At 39.7% G+C, this 18,252-nt stretch overlaps 1 protein-coding gene across 1 annotated transcript in view; it reads right to left on the reverse strand.

Moving 5' to 3' along the window:
- mrps5 (mitochondrial ribosomal protein S5) overlaps window positions 1-17,671 on the reverse strand; it is a 29,747-nt gene extending 12,076 nt beyond the window's left edge. The window contains exons 1-6 of the mRNA XM_078273419.1: window positions 17,602-17,671; window positions 14,941-15,093; window positions 14,512-14,637; window positions 9,764-9,877; window positions 8,594-8,713; window positions 5,339-5,373 (exon numbers count right to left, since the gene is read on the reverse strand). Coding sequence (XP_078129545.1) covers window positions 5,339-5,373; window positions 8,594-8,713; window positions 9,764-9,877; window positions 14,512-14,637; window positions 14,941-15,093; window positions 17,602-17,650 — 597 coding nt within the window. The 5' untranslated portion in view covers window positions 17,651-17,671. The remainder of the gene's footprint in view (window positions 1-5,338; window positions 5,374-8,593; window positions 8,714-9,763; window positions 9,878-14,511; window positions 14,638-14,940; window positions 15,094-17,601) is intronic.
- Between the last annotated feature and the right edge of the window lie 581 nt (window positions 17,672-18,252).

An 18,252-nucleotide genomic window follows, 5' to 3' on the forward strand; every position in this document is an offset into this window, starting at 1 on the left:
ACAGTATATGATAACATTCATATACAGTACATCATGTTTTAGTGGGTTTCATTTCTGTGTTCCCTTAGCTTGTTTAGTAAGATTTATACAGCCAGACGTCCAGACCCTGGTGATCAACAAACTTCAAACTAATTTCATTTTGACGTTGGTCATGTAATCACAGTGTGTATGGCACTTGTGATGTGTTGACAGCTAGATGGTCAAACGTGAAGAGAGGTGGATGTGGAAGGAAAAAAAAAAAAAACTTCCAGAAATCTGATGAGTGAGATCTGAACTTCTGCAAATCTGCTTTTAGGATTGGAACTCAAGTCTCTGTGTCATTTCAAAGCTACGCCTAAATATTGATAATTATCGAATAGGTTAAAATGTCAGATTACGTCAAAATAAATCTGCTTAAAAGTTTTTGAGAGATCCTGCTGACCGACAGATACAGACACTAAACTCCAATGAATTGTTAAATGAATAAAGTTTGATTTCACTTTAAAAAAGTCACAATATGGTTTTAGAAAATTCTGAATTGTTTAGAAATTACCTTACACGCACAAGATCTCTGACCCACTATCATGGTGTATGATTAAGAGGAAGAGTGAAAATGAGTTGGTCATAATGACAAACTGTCTATTAAACAATCGTCATGTTGGCTCAGGAAACCATGAATCAATCCCGAAAATGACTCAGAAGTGGATGTGTGTGTGATTGTGTGACTGAACAAGAGAAAATGAGACAAAAATAAATTGAACTGATGTTAATTTGTCTTTTGACTTCAGTGTATGAACAATGTGGGAAAAGATAAGAAGCTAAAAGTGTAAATCAGAATCTTACAACAGAACAAATTACATTTCTCACATTTAATTGAAACGGCTGCGTTTGTCTGCAATTTAAAGTTGATTTAAGTGAATATACAGGCTTCGTCTTCGTGATGAATGAGCTCTCTCTAGTAATTTCAACAACTCAACATTGCTTTCATTAAAAACATCTTCATTTCATCACGGCCAATGCTTCCACATCTACAAACCGCCGCAGTGAGCCAAACAATGAGCAAGTTAATCTTTTCATTTCTGTTCTTCTTGAAATCAGCCGACATGTTCGTGTTCCTCAATTAAGTGTACTTCAAGACAAACTGTTATGATCTGGATGAGCTTTAATGACCAGTGTCACCATGGGTCAACTTCCCAAGTAGATTTCAACCATCCCGGTTTAACCTGCTACTACTTTCAAGATCATCGGTGATGAAAGGCAGCAGACTTTTATCTTCAAATGAATGAATGGAAGATAAATGAACTGATGTGATCTTAAGAACCATTTAAAGTGGAAATATTTGATGTTACTTAGATATCCACAATATTAAAAATATTTGGAAAAGCACCTTTAACCTTAAAGTGGTCCAAATGGGATTCCTGCTACAGTAATTTATTGAAATTTTCTTGAATTACAAAAAGTCTTCATGAGGTGCAGCAGCATTATATTTTTTTAAGTTACACACACACATATATATATATATATATATATATATATATATACACATATAGATATATACACTATATATATATATATATATATATATATATATATATATATATATATACACATATACATATATATACATATATATACATATATACATATATACATATATATATATATATATATATATACATATACATATATATACATATATGCACACATATATGATATATATATATATATATATATAGAGTGAGAGAGAGAGAGAATGTGAATGTCTGTATCACATATACCTAATATAGGTAATGCTTTTAACAAATTAATAATCAGGCTGTAGTAATGCCCCTTATGGGGAATTTCACTTAAGATATTAACTTTTGTCTGTCTAGGTGAGCGCCGCTTGGCCGTTAGAACACAACGTTTAATCCAATTGAAAGTTTTCACAACATTGCCGTCATCCATCCGGCTGCCTGTTTACTCTCAGCAACACTTTCAAGGTTGTTGACTTCAGAGAGGAGGAGAGAGAAAAAAGGAAAGGGACAAAAACCCTGTTCCGACACTGACAACGTTCCATCTCAGTTAATGAAATCACCGAGTCCTGTCCAAGTGGATGCTGTCCCTGGAGAGAGGCCATGAACATCACTTTTCTGTCAGTCGCACTAACTCTCCTCCCATTCTTTTCTTTACTGTTACCTCTTCTCTCTGTCGTCCCTCGCTCTCTTTTTCATCTCTCAAAAGGTCCAACTGATTGTAATTCTTACAGAGACTGTGCCAGGGCACGCAGATTCAACTTGATGGCCATTTTTGGATATTATTGGATTAAATCATACATATAGGGTGCTCGTTTTTCATTTAATGTTTCTCTGTATTCTACTCTTGAATTAACCGGCATTTTTGGACCGTGAAGCTGGATTTATAGGTGACGCAAGAGCCACATTGTGCTTTATACATAAAAAGATTAAATCATTAACTTATTTAATATAGTCAGGGTTGATAATACATATGACCTTGTAGTGATAATATAATTCTCTCAACAATTATCACACGTCTCATAGAATATGTAATAATCTTTTGGGTACCCCAAATTCTTAGAAGTTATCATTGGAGTCAATACAGTGCTTATGATTAATTTTACATATTATTTTAAATATATATTTTAAGGCTGGTTATCAAACCTCAATATGTGGAATATATGGAAACTGTGTCTGTATGACTGAGTATAGAAAACTGTCAAGTAACAAAAGCAAATTCAAGTAAAAAATGTTTTTAATGATTTATTATTGATGCGTTTCATTAATTTTAGATTATATATTAGAGTAGGTATAATAGCTGATCTCTGCAGTTAATGACTTATTGTTATGGTTAATGACACATGGCACCTTGTATCAGTCTCTACTGCTTAGCGTTCTCTCTTTTTACTTTCTTTCGATTTTTCCTCTCTTTCACCTCCCAACCTCCTAACTCACTCTCACAACTTTTCCTCCACCACCTCTTACTTTCTATTCCACTCTTCTTCTCCCTCCCTCCCTCTGTCCCTCCCTCCCTCCTTCTTCCTCCTCTCCTCCTGTTGGCTGTGTTCACTAATGGCATGCCGGCATTATCGTCCTTGCGAGACAAGCCTTTTATTCCAGTAAGCCTTTTTCATTTCATTAGGCCTGAATTTATAGTGGTGTACACACACACAGATACACACGCACACACACCCAGTTACACACAACACACACCATATATCTATAGAGGGAGATGGCATCATAAAAGCATCAGTCAGTTTCAAGGGGGAAGCCTAATGTCTGTGACACCACTCTTATTTATGCAGGCAGGAGGGATGGGGAAGACTATCAATGTGAGACACACACACACACACACACTCTGATACTGTGTGTGTATGGAATAAACAAATGCAAATAAAAAGAGTAGAAGACGTACACAACCACACAATACACACACGAAAGCAAGCGCACTCAGAAATGGTCATTGATAAAGAAATGACAAAAACAAGAGACGGGGGGGAAACACACACACGCATACAGTGTGTATGATCAAAAGAAATGTTAAATGTAATCTGACCTCTAATGTCCAGGTGTAAATGGCATATTGATACTGAAATTGATTTCCTACAAGTGTGTGTGTGTGTGTGTGTGTGTGAGACAGAAAGTCTATGTACAGAATGTGTATTTGACTTGCGAGTGTGTCCCTGTGCAAGTTAATGTGTGTGTGTGTGTGTGTGTGTGTGTGTGTGTGTGTGTGTGACCTTGTGGCATTACCCCCATTAGTTTAGTGAGGATGGTCCATCAAGGCTAATTGATTGAAGGTCAAATACAGCACGACAGAGAGAGACTCTAAATGAACTGGGTCTGTCCATACAGCTGATCTTATCACACAGCAGTATGTCATCTTTTTCAGTTAGGGAAAGCAGCACAACGGTTTGAGTGGGTTAGGGACGTGGGCTCCAGACTGGACGGTAGTTAGCTCAAGTACTCGGCCACAGTGTTTGGAAAGAAACATGCACACCTTTTTTCAGCACAGCTCTTCTATATTTTAGTAAAAGCTGATGAGGTTGTCTTCCTTCAAAACAAGATTTTTTTTTTTTCCTTTTTCGAAATGAAGCATCCCGAACTACCAAGTGTCAAAACTGGATATGTAATTAACCATCTCATCTCCCCACACTGCAGCTGCAAAAATGACATGCAATGTAGTGCTCAACCGCAGCTAGGCTTTCTCAGCAAATGTGCCTCCAACACCATCTATGTGTACACGCCACACTGGAGTTTCCTAAAAACAGTTTCCCCCTCTGAGGCTTTCTCCATCATTATTCTGAAAAAGTCTCATTTAGTTAGAGCAGTGACTCTCAACGGCCGGGCTGCCAGCTGCTACCGGGCTGCAAAAGAGTTATCTGACAAGAGCCGATCATCCATCCACTCCCCCCGGAGTTCAGCTCATTGTTTAGCTGTTTGTGATAACGTGTCAATGCTGTGTTGTTGTTTCCACTGCTAAAAAAGCTCAGCTCAAGTGGCCAGTGGTTCGGTTTAAAAAATAGTTAGTTTTCTGTCAAAATAAAGTGAAAGGTTTTTATTTAAACTGTTCACTCAATTAAAAGGTCCCATGGCATGAAAATGTCACTTTATGAAGTTTTTCAACATTAATATGAGTTCCCCCAGCCTGCCTATGGTCCCCCAGTGGCTAGAAATGGCGATAGATATAAACCGAGCCCTGGGTATCCTGCTTTGCCTTTGAGAAAATAAAAGCTCAGATGGGCCGATCTGGAATCTTCCCCTTATGATGTCATAAGGAGCAAGGTTACCTCCCCTTTCTCTGCTTTGCCCGCCCAGAGCATTTGGCCCTCCCATGAGAAAGAGAGAGACATCATGGCTTGAAAACAAGCGAAGCATGGCAGTTGGTCAAGGCTACACCCCCACCCTCCAGCTTGCCCCCCCCTCTCTCCTCCTCAATAGCATTTAAAGCTACAGACACAGAAATGGCACATCATAAGGAAAACTTATTGTGGGACTGGCTCTAGTGGCTGTAATTCTGCACCAAGGCTGAATTTTGGGAAAGAGACTTCAGATACAGTATTAGGGGACCACTGAGGCCTATATAAAAGAGACTTCAGATACAGTATTAGGGGACCACTGAGGCCTATATAAAAGCATCCAAAAAGCAGCATGTCATAGGACCTTTAAAAGTTAACTAACGTGACAATTTCATGACAGTTCAATATGTTTGTGAGCAGCATGATACTGTTTTTACTCACAATTCAGTGCTGCTTTCTTAATATTTGGAACAGTTTTCAATGTAGCCGTCTTGTTTAGTGTGCTGACTTATAACTTAATAATTAGGAATAATTAAGAACAACATTGACTGGTAAGACACTCACCTCAATAATACGTGAATCAAAGTCCTCATAGGTTTCTGTGGAGAGAGGGGAAAAGAAAGAAAGAAGTTTAGATAACAAAAGCTTTCCCCCACACACACACACACACACAAACAAACACACGGACACACAATAAACAGATTAAACCGGGCTCCTACAAGCGTAACAAATACCCAGAAGCTCTTGCAGCAGACACTGTGTTGACACTTTTCATTGTTGGTGACCTCTGAAGGATGTTTCTTACCAACAGCAGCCTGTTCACTTCTAACCAATTAACAAGAAACAAAGGAGAGTTGACTTAAAGGCTCCAAGGAGAAAACACACAAACACACACCTCTCAGCTGGGGCATTAGCTCACCATCTGTGAGAAACTGAACCTAATCAGAGACCAGCAACCTAGTTACAGCTCTCTGCACATCACAGTAACCGGGCCCAGTGTGTATTTGCGTTTGAGTGAGAGCGACAGGCAGAGTGTGTAAAAAGAAAATGTTTGCACATGTAAGAGAGAGAGAGAGAGAGAGAGAGAGAGAGAGAGAGAGAGAGAGAGAGAGGATTTAATGGCATGAGAGCTTGTTAGCATGGTAACAAGACAGAGGAAATATCAAGAGGAAATGAGAAGAAAAAAAAGAAGGAAAAGAAAGAAAGAAACGAACAAACGACGAGCAAATAAGAGACTCAATACAAGAAGAGGGAGCATGACTACAGAGACTCATCCCTCAACTGTCAGCAGTTTGAGGTAAATGGGATAAACTTAATTCTGACAGCAATGACCAAGATTTAAACAGGTAATACGGCTGGGAACAGGAGGCTAGCAGCTCCGTCAGTGAATCAGGTGGAATTAACACAGGGTTCCTCAGGGTTTGTAATGAGAAGTTGATTATACTGGAGATGCACCTTCAGAGACTTTACAATAAGACATTACATTCAACCTTCAACCCAAAGTCCTTATTTAAAGGTCCCATGGCATGAAAAATTCACTTTATGAGGTTTTTTAACATTAATATGCGTTCCCCCAGCCTGCCTATGGTCCCCCAGTGGCTAGAAATGGCGATAGGTGTAAACCGAGCCCTGGGTATCCTGCTCTGCCTTTGAGAAAATAAAAGCTCAGATGGACCGATCTGGAATCTCCCCCTTATGACTTCATAAGGAGCAAGGTTACCTCCCCTTTCTCTGCTTTGCCCGCCCAGAGCGTTTGGCCCACCCATGAGAGAGAGAGAGACATCATGGCTTGCAAACAAGTGAAGCATAGCAGTTGGTCAAGGCCACACCCCCACCCTCCACCTTGCCCCCCCTCTCTGCTCTTCAATAGCATTTAAAGCTACAGACACAGAAATGGCACATCATAAGTAAAGCTCATTGTGGGACTGGCTCTAGTGGCTGTAATTCTGCACCAAGGCTGAATTTCGGAAAAGAGACTTCAGATACAGTATTAGGGCACCACTAAGGTCTATATAAAAGAGACTTCAGATACAGTATTAGGGGACCACTAAGGTCTATATAAAAGAGACTTCAGATACAGTATTAGGGGACCACTAAGGTCTATATAAAAGAGACTTCAGATACAGTATTAGGGGACCACTAAGGTCTATATAAAAGAGACTTCAGATACAGTATTAGGGGACCACTAAGGCCTATATAAAAGAGACTTCAGATACAGTATTAGGGGACTACTAAGGTCTATATAAAAAAGACTTCAGATACAGTATTAGGGGACCACTAAGGCCTATATAAAAGAGACTTCAGATACAGTATTAGGGGACCACTAAGGCCTATATAAAAGAGACTTCAGATACAGTATTAGGGGGACCACTAAGGCCTATATAAAAGAGACTTCAGATACAGTATTAGGGGACCACTAAGGCCTATATAAAAGAGACTTCAGATACAGTATTAGGGGACCACTAAGGCCTATATAAAAGAGACTTCAGATACAGTATTAGGGGACCACTGAGGCCTATATAAAAGAGACTTCAGATACAGTATTAGGGGACCACTGAGGCCTATATAAAAAGAGACTTCAGATACAGTATTAGGGGACCACTAAGGTCTATATAAAAGAGACCTCAGATACAGTATTAGGGGACCACTAAGGTCTATATAAAAGCATCCAAAGAGCAGCATGTCATAGGACCTTTAAACCCTCCTGTTACAGCAGACAGGACTGAAAGGATGGTGGTGGGAACACAGTGTTGATACACTTCTTTTCAGTACTATATTTTTCTACCACGACACCCAGGGGCTATATAGATTTTCTTGCTATCATGAGTCAGAATGTCCACAGTGAGAAAGGTCTACTGTATTTCTTCCTGAATCACACAGTCAGACAAACTCACTGGTGCCGTTTTTTTTGTCTCTGCCTGCAATTTAAAGTTAATCTGAAATCTGGTTAGATTTGCCTAGTTTAACTAAATTACAGATGAAGCAACCTAGAATTTCCCGTGCCTCCCTACTAGGGCCCAGGCAGCACCTGAAATCACATGTTGTTATCAGACCATGGAAATATTATGTTGAGGCCTTTTGTAAAATCCTGAGGGGCTACACATTGTTTTTATGCTTAGAAAGTAGTGAGATACCTGAAGGAGACACACCTCTACTTACAGCCTACGCTCTTTTCTGTGTCTAACGTTGCCTTGCATGGCATCTGAAATGCATGGCATCTGAGAAGAAAAAAAGACAACAGGTGTGTGGGAGGAAAGAGATTAAAAGAAGAGGAGATAGGAGAGAAAAAAAAGGGTGACAGACAGAAGATGAGGTAGACTGAGTGTAACACTGAAAGGAAAACGGAAATAATTATAAAATAGATGGAAAGGGAGTGACAAAGAGAAGGAAGAGGGCAGAGAGTTGAGGGGAATGAAAGAAAAAAAATGAGATAGTAGAAAGAGAGAGAATAAAAAGCCTGAGATAGAGAAAGAGACAGAAAGTGTGACAGAGAAAGGAATTGAGGAGAAACAGAGAAATAGATGTCTTTCTAAATTAGGAAATTGTCCTACTTGACACTGTAGTCACATTCCCATCTTCATCAGTCCTAATGGGCCACCATACTGAACTATCACTCTCTTTCTCACTCTCAGGGCAGCCTATACCCCTTATTATTCCTCTATTGCTTCATCCATCTCTTCTTTTTCTGTCACTACAGCCATTTACAGCTTGACCGAGATATATAAATCTGGCTTAAATGTTGCAGACACACACACACACACACACAGACGTTTAGTTTACATGTTTGTACACCATGGGAGCGTTTGCATCTTAGTTTACCTCCGTTGGGTCCAGGGTCAGGGGGGCCCAGGCTGATGCCCCCCCAAGAGTTTCCCGTCCATCCTCTTTCCCTCTTCACCTTCATCTTCCTCTTCCTCTCCCACTCATCCCTCTGACGCACTGCAGAAAGACACAACCGACACATTTAGCACTGAAGCCCAAGAACACACAGAGGCCACCACTGACTTCAAGGAGCACCACATTATAAACACCAAAGGTGCCATTTGTCACTGTCTAATCAACTGTGTAATTAGGTTTAACAACTGACATCACAGTGGAGACAAATTGGCATCTCACACCAGTGGTGCTGTGTGTGTGTTTCTGTTTCTCAAAAGTAAAGGTTCCCTGTGGAGTTGTAGACCTCTAGCAGCACTGTGGAGCTGTTTTCCTATGAGTTAGTCCCAGTTTTGTTTATCTCATGCATTAATTGGCACGTGCGTGTGCACATAGGTAGTCTCGCTTTGCCAGACAGGAGGAGGGTCTGGCTAGTCCACACAGCATTCTGGGATGGGAGAAAAACCTGCTCTGGTTAATTGGCATTTCTTTAAACCGATCACAATCGTCTTGGGTGGTGCTAAACGCTGGACAGAGCCATGTTGCCGCTGCAAAATAGCCTCAGGAAGGGAACTTGTTTTGGTGGAACGCGTACGTTCAAAAGTTATTTTAGTCGTGCAACAGAAAACTCAGATTGGACAGATAGTCTAGCTAGCTGTCTGGATTTACCCTGCAGAGATCTGAGGAGCAGTTAACCATAGTCCTCATTAATCCACCGGAGTTTAAAATTCCAACTCAAAGAAAGCAGAAGGTAACGGACATCTGGCAGAACAGTGAAACCCGGCAAAGTTTCTGGCGGCACGGGAGCAATCCCAGAAGTGGAACGTCGTGGATATAGACTAGCAAATAAGTGACGCGTTTCATCTTCCTGCCAAAAGTTAATAAGTGGACGAAGATGGATGGATGGAATATGGCATAAGTGTTGTATTTTCCTGGTTTTGAGGCTGCATTACAGTAAAGTGATGTCATTTTATGAATTTACCAGACTGTTCTAGGTGTTCTATTATTTGCCTTTACTTTCACTTAGTCATTACATCTACATTACTGGAGATTATTTATCAAAAAACTGCATGTCTGCCTGTGTTTGAATGTATTCAGTGCATTCTGTCTCTGTACCTAGTTCAGCTTGCATCTCCTGCTGCTCACTCTCGCCTCTTCGACTCATGGTCTGCAGATTCCCATCCTTCAGGACTGGAGCGTTCAGACCAGGCCACAGAAAGCCACCACGACCTGGTGGGTAAAGACATAGAAGGAGAGAGGAAAAGAGGACACAAAAAAAAAAACATCAGGGAAATGAGGAACACAAGAGAAGAAAATATACTGTACCAATCATTTTGCAAGTCTATATTTGTTATTCTTGTACATTGAGAACTGAGAGGGTAGCGAATAACAAAAAATGAACAGAGGTACCCACAGATGTATTTGAGTTTAGGGTGTCTGCAGCTTTCAGAAAATTAGTTTGAAGAGAGATTAAAGATTAAAACCTGCTTTGCTTAAGGCGAGACACTACGGGTGAATAGGGTAACATTTTTAACTAGCAGATATCACCATGAAACTCTCCCAGTTGATTACTTACATTAAGATGAGAAAATGTATTATGTTTTCTGTAATTTAATGTTTAAATATGCAAATTAGGCATTATCTAATTAATATGCGCTAATTTGCATATAAAAAAAAAAAAAAAAAAAAAAAAAAAAAAAAAAAAATCTGAGTATTGGATAAAGCCAGCATCAAAATTATTTTTTCATTGTGTTCACATATTAGATGGGGAAAAAATTACAGAGGGATTTATGGATATCTACTTTTATTATCCTGTAAATTAGAATATACTGTCAATAGCCTTAAAAAATTGATTTTCGCCATGTTTTTTGGAATAAAATGTTATATAAATCAGGCTAGGAATAATATACTTACAAATCCCTCTGTAAATGTCTTCCTAATATAACTAGGTACAAGACTGGAAAGTTTGTTGTATATAGTGGTATACAAGTGGAGATTTCAGACTTGGAGTATGAGAGAAAAGTCATTTTGAGAAAACGGGCTTTAAAGATTTATATTGTAAAATTCCACACATTTCTATATGAAAACATTGCTAACAAGCAAAACAACTGGCCAAGTAAATGTTTATAACAAGGTAGACCATGAACAATGACAACTGAATAAAACAACATTGCCAAATAAGACCTTCAACTAACCACAGAGAACCACAAACTTATCATCAGAACTGCAACTCTAGTCTTCTATGTCCATCGGAACACACAATGTCCACACAGAACACAAAGTTCACCCATGAGGGTTGAAAGCCTAGCTCTCCATGCCTGCACCATATGTAGGCCCCTCAGCCCTCTCTTCCTGATGCCTTTTCAGCTTTTCAGGTGTGCTCAGAGTCTTTCTGCAACGTTTTGCACTCTCAGACTGGATGGCTTTTGTGATCCTCAGCATGTCTGTTTCCCTGATGGTGGTGACGGTAACGACAGTGCTTTCCAGCCAAAGCTTATCCATGATGGCAAGCATGGCAGAGGCCCCCTCATTAAAAGTTGAAATGGCCATACTTGCGGCTGCCTCAACCCTACTCTTACCCACAAATAACTGTTTTTGGACAGCGAGCCCATATAACAGAGTTGAGGCACTCATTCGCATTTTGAGTGCCACCATGCTGCATGCGCTGCAGCAGGCTGTCACTTGACATGCGGTGGTACACAGGTATCAGCTTCTGGCCCACCTCCCGAGACAAAAGGTTTCCTGCATGGAGCCTGTGGCTCTCTGGAGTTTCTCCATTTTCCTCCGCTCTCCTATACCAACACCAGGACAGGTTGCACCTGGTGTGCAAGGGGACTTCGTCACAGGACGTGCTGTGGAGGAGACCAGCCCAGATCTCATTTTTCATTTTGTCTAGGGAACCCTGGTTATTTACAATTGCCCCCCTGTAATAATTTTGTAATGTTTTACATTTTTTGGCCGTTCATTTTCCCAGACCCTTCCCCTCCAAATTGCGTTCAGCACTTAATTTGCGTAGTGCTGTGCCCATACGCTTATGGGCATGGTTGATACATTCTAATTTCTCTACCTCATGCCCAGGGTATGGGTTGAGGGATACCACCTCCCTGAATGCAGCACTGTCCCCATCTGACAGCATCTGAATGTATCTCAGCTGGTGGCGACTCACGGACCTGGCCCACATCCTCTTCTAGCCCACATCCTCTTCGCTGCCTCCTGCTCCATAGCCTTGCTTGAGCCCCTAAAATGTTGTGCACAGTCATGTGTTTCTCTCCAGCTGTCAATTTCCTCATGTGTAATCTTTCCTTCATGCCTGGCAGCTTCTTTAAGGGCACACGCATGGCAATAGGAGGATAGAACCTCAAAAGTCGATCACCAGTCCTGTAAAAATATCGATGCACACCCCGATCCCATAGTGTGATGTGAACCCTCTTTTCTGCCAAGTGCCATCAAAATACACACTGATATTTATGACTGCATCTGCATTCTCTATCAGCAACTCTGCCACATCTGCATCAATATCCGCATAGGCCTGCCTGACCTGCTCCCTGGTCCTGTGAAGTGACTCCAGACCCCTCTCAATTTCTGCTGAAAAAATGAAATGTGTATTGTAAAAATAACTGTTCATTTGTTTTGTTTTTATAGATACAGTACACAAAAATCTGTACTGTAAAAGTAAAACTGACCACTGCAACACAACATAATGAATGAGATGGCACTTTATTCTATTCTTATAAATACATCCTTATTCCATCCATACAAAACAAATATTGTTACAGTAATGTTATAATGTGTTACAAGGTGATAACAGCCACACGTATTGGGCTATTTCTGACATTAGAAATTCTACAGACTGCTTTTCTGACACAACCCTGTTTCCATAGCCTACCTGTCACTCTCTTGCCGTGCCTCTGATAAGTTTTAAGGTGAAGGCCAGGGAGCCCCAACAACTTGCTGATTTTTCTGAGAGCTGCATATCCCAATCCTAACTCGTGTGCCAAGAGGACCATTCGCACATTCACATCAAATGCGACATCGTTCCTGGACTCATCTCGAAGTCGCGTAGACGTGTACACGCTCCTGCGGTACTTGTCATCTTTACACAGACAGCACTCGAGCAATAAACTGCTACAGAACCCATGATTCTGTGGATCTATATTCATTTTTAGCCCTGACATACCACAATTAGGACAAGTTAAATCACTAATCAACTCATTCAATCGCGTAACATGAACAAGCAGCCACTGTTGTGTAGCGTTCGCTTCACCTTTATTTATAGATTGGCTTATATCTAAACCACCCCCCCGGTTTCCCATCGACAGCTTACGTTCAGATGCGCTTCCCGAGGGCATTTCACCGGGTAATCCATCATTAATTTTCCTTTTCCCCCTTGCAAGTGACAACTGCTGTACTCTTTTCGATGACTGACGTGAAGTCATTTTCATTCATTCCCTCAAAAGGTCCCGCAGAAAGTTAAACCAAACCAGGAAACGTCAAAGCGTACCACGTGACGATTCTGAACGAATCACGTTGTCAGAAATTGGCGCCAGCCAATGAGATTGCGCATTTAGAGTTAAATTCCCCCCTTTTACTTTCACGATTGGTTGCTGATAAAAAGGAAATGACCATATTTGGATCCGACAGAATTGTACAGGAGAGAGACGCCAACTTTTGTTGAATTTAGGAGAAATCTACAGACGCAAACAGACAAAGTGTAGTAAAATAAAGACCTAAATGTGTATTTCTGACTTTTTTTTCCCACCACAAGTCTGAAAGAAGACATGTTATTGAAGACAAATATCCCAATATCTCAAAACTGACCAGTGGAAAAAAAAAACGATGTTTTTGCCTGCCGTGTCTCGCCTTAATCAAAGTCCAGCTGAGTCTCACAAGCTTAGTTTTTGCTAACAGCTACTGTTGGCATGACGACAACAACAAGCAGCATTCTTTTGAACTGAGCTGCATATGCAAATACATTGAAGACATCTTTAAACTTTTTTTTAACCCTCCTGTTGTCCTCGGGTCAAATTTTTCATTTTCTATATTTTTCTAAATTTTTCACAAAAACTTCATTTTCAAGAAGTATCAGAAATTTGGGTTTCTTTCAACCAAATAAAGTAACATGGAGGGTTCCCTAAAACGCTTTTTATAAGTAAAATAAATGATCAGTTGACTACTTTCATTGAATTTGGGTGTTTTATTCGATTTTCGAGCATTTGAGGGGAAAAAAAATCATAAAAGAACGTTGAAAAAAGTGACAAAGATGTCGGAAAAAGATTCAAAAACGTGGGGAATAAAAACACAAAAAAACGTCAAAAGGTGCCGAAAAAAAATAATCGACAAATACATCGGAAAAAGTGACAAAAACATTGGGGGGCGAAAGCGACAAAAGTGTCGAAAAAGACGACCAAAACTTGAAAAAAAAAAGTTTTCATTTAAAATTTTGACCCAGAAAAACAAAACACTGCATGGTCAACTAGAGAGATTTAGTTAAAGTGAAAAGGAAGGAGAGAAGAGACACACTGACAAGACTGTGACACAGAGACTGAATTAAGACTCTTCAAAGAAAAACTGAATAAAGAGGACAGCAGAGTGAATGAAGGGTAATTTCTCTCCCTAGTATAGCGGTTTTATAAATCAATCAACTTCAACTAATGACATTTAATATATATTTGGAAGGTGTAGAACAGACCTCCAGGAAGATTTACACTGGTGGATTTTGTGAGTTTCTAATTTCTGAACTGCACCCAAGAAAGCGGGAAAGAAAAAAAAACATCTGCAGAGAAAGAAAGACAGACACTCGGCGGACGGACACTCGGCGGACGGACACACGCCGTCCGTCCACACGGACACAGACTATGCCTCACCTTCTCCGATGTTCTGTCCTCGGTTCAGGTTTCTCTTAACTTTGCGTTTAGTTCTCTTCCCTCTGCCCTTCCTGGCTCCGGCACCTGACTCCGCCAACACACCTCTCCACAACTCCTCAGCCGTCACTGTAAACACACACAGACACACACACACACAAAAATAAACATGAAAATGAATGAAAAAAAAAAAAGAAAACAAAGAATGATATCCGGCCAACCACCCAAACTTAGCAACAGGCACTTGAGACAATAAACAATAAACGGCCAATTATCATTGGAACACAACTCACAGGTGCTTTTGTAAATCAAGCTATTGTATAAAATAAAAATGGTTAAAAGGATAGTGGGTCACTTTGGGCTGCAAATTATGATGTTATTGCTCCAACATGGGGACAAGGAATTTCGGAAAGAATCTTTCCATGTACTTACACTTGTTGAAGAAGCTGCCATGTCTGGTTTGCTGCCATGCTGTTGCAGGGAAGAGTGGAAGTGCAGGGGTTCTTTGGAGAGAGGCAGCTGAAGCTCGACTCGCCAACTGGGATACCTGAACTACTCCCCCTACAGTACGGAGTGGTGCTGCACCTGAAAGAGAGAGACATCGGGAGAGAGACATCACAGCTATGAATACACTCTTCACAACTGCAAGCATCAGGCTTCGCCAATTTAATGGTACTTCAACTTGAAAAATGACAAATTAAAGTATAAGTTGTATCACGCATCATGCTGACTAGGGCTGGGTGTTAGGGCTGCACAATATAGGAACATTTGCAATATGCGATAATGTTGTTGAATATCGCGATAACGAAATGACATGCGATAAATAAATAGATATTAAAGTGTACTCAGTTCTGCGTTTCTGCTGCTTTCAGTATTCTGCTAAAATACAACGTATTGCTTGTTAAACGAAAGGGGAAAAAAATCCAATATTCTTCTATTGAACACATTGTACATTGAATTGAATATAAAAGGCAACACTAAAAAAACATCATTTTAAAGTGCAGTTTTCTACTGATATTTTCTTTAAACTAACATCAAATCTCAGAGTGTCTTTCGCAATATGTCGCAGCCTTTCGCGATGTGTTTATTGCAGTTGATATCGCGATGACGATAAGAAAAACGATATTGTAACGGCCGGCAGGATGCCGTTGTGATGACTGTTCTGCATTGCAGTGCAAAGGATCATGGGACAATGCTATTAACGGTTCCTGTCCTAGTTTAAGTATGTAAGTGATGTTCTCTTGTGTTTTCGTTATGCATTTATGTTACCTGGGTTTTAGTCTTGATTTAGTGTTCATGTTTATTTACCATGACTGAGACACTGGGGTAGGTTGACGACATCTGTGTATCGAGTGTGTGTAGAAAGTAGAGCTGGGCAATATATTGATATTATATCGATATCGTGATATGAGACTAGATATTGTCTTAGATTTTGGATATCGTAATATCATAATATGGCATAAGTGTTGTCTTTTCCTGGTTTTAAAGGCTGCATTACAGACTTACCAGACTGTTGTAACTGTTCTATTATTTGCCTTTACCCACTTACTCATTATATCCATGTAACTAATGATTATTTATCAAAAATCTCATTGTGTAAATATTTTGTGAAAGCACCAGTAGTCAACACTACAATATCGTTGCGGTATCGATATCGAGGTATTTGGTCAAAAAATATCGTGATATTTGATTTTCTCCATATCGCCCAGCCCTATTAGAAAGTGAATAAACTGCTTTGGATTTCAGTAGCTCTGACTTTCTGACTTCTTCCATGTAGCTCGCTACAAATATATTGTGCTACTGGGCATTGTTTAGAAAAGTATAACACCAGTACAATAATTATACCGATAGAGTACTTCATTTGATATCTTTTTTTCTCCTTACACCACCACTAGCAGCTGCCGTCGCTTGCCAATCACATGTCGCATTAAATCCAATAATCAAGTGCTGATTGGTTACGAGCAAAACCATACAAATAGTAAAAAAAATGTGTAGATCTAGGTACAAAAAAGGATCAAATGCAGGTATCATTTGATTGAAGAAGTTTCAATACTAATCGGTACCTGGTTATTTCGGTCGATACTTACAAGCACCGAGACTTTTTAAAAGGTGCCCTGCCACACAAAACAATTTTTTTTTTTAAATATATTAGGTCCATATGTGTTTGTGTTATGCCGTGAATGTGAAAATGAATTGCTACCTCCTCTGTCAGCTCTAGCCACTGAAAAGAAATAAGCGGAGAAATCAGGCCAATTACAAAAGCTGGTCAGTCTGACGTGGTGTTGCCTGAGCTCATTACTATTCATGAGCTCACCCAGTTGCGCTGGGCAAAGGATGCTGATAGCCAGGCTCTCATTGGCTAGCTGTTAGCCAATCAGAGTCAAGCAGCTTAGCTTGTTGAATATTAATGAGAACTGGCACAAATGGAGCTGAGTCTTCCTATACCACACTAGAATGGCTTGAAACAAGGTAACCAAGGCATGTTACAGAGTCCATGGTAGAACTTCAGACATTACCACAAAGTAATGAAATACGTGTGACAGGGCACCTTTAAAAAAAAAAAAACATAAGCTAAGCAGAATCAGTCACCTCCCAGGTCTCTCACTTGGTTCCCACAACCCATTAACACAGTACAGAGGGAGGGAGGGAGTGAGGAAAGTAAAGCCTGATAAAAGTTGAGATTTCAATTATGACCTTAACATTTAATGACGTTGAACTTATTAAATAACGATTAGAGAGCACTAACGTTAACACACGCGAGCAACAATCAACCTGTAAAACAGACACAATGACAGCGAGTTTAATTAATTTTTTTTTACGTAAAAGTCTAAAATGTAAACACCTTCATGTTATTCTTAACGACATGCAATACATATTTTCTGACTGCATTGAAATTAAAGTTAGTTTCTGGACGTGCCGTTTTATGGCAGCCCTGCAGCAACGACAGGCTTGTCCCGGGCCAGAGTAACGTAAAAAGAACTGACCATAACCACGTAGTCACGCATCTAAACATAAATAAAGTGAATATACTCCGATATATACACTGAGATGTTTAAGCGAATCTGTGGGGGATAAAAAAGAGAAATAATTCACCTCCGAGTGTGATGCGGAGGGCACAGCACACACGTATGGACGCCGCCATGTTGGAATTATGAAGGGTCCTTCAGAGGACAACAAGGCGCCTGAACTATGCCTGTTGAAAAATAGAAGAATACAGAAGAACTGGGTTTTCTGTATCTGGCTTTTTTTGTTTGTAATATTCATATTTCATGTAGAAGATCATATATATATACATATATATATATATATATATATATAGACCCGCACAAAGTAGCCGACCAAGTAGCCCTTCAGTTTATACAGTATAATCATACAATCACACTGAAGGTGTATTATTAATACACTTCACTTAGAATCTAAGTGAAGTGAAAAATGTTCTATAATGATCTAAGTCTTAGATCATTATAGAATATTTTTCTCAAGAAAAGCTAGATACTGCTACACAAAAGTAAAAAATAATTTATAAAAAGTAAAAAATAAAATTCAATGTATGGAATTTTAATCAAACAAAATCTGTGAATCTTTTGGATCTCGTGGATATTGTTGTATATTTAGTTGCAGCACTGCGTTGCACATATAATATAATAAACAAGAAAATAATAAAATAGTATAAAAAAAACCAACGGAGCAAATATCCTTCTTCTCATTCTCACCCTTCTTCCTCTGCTCATTTTCTCAAATGGC

This window comes from Sander vitreus, chromosome 17 (assembly GCF_031162955.1).
Source record: "Sander vitreus isolate 19-12246 chromosome 17, sanVit1, whole genome shotgun sequence".
NCBI classification, from domain to species: Eukaryota; Metazoa; Chordata; class Actinopteri; order Perciformes; family Percidae; genus Sander; species Sander vitreus.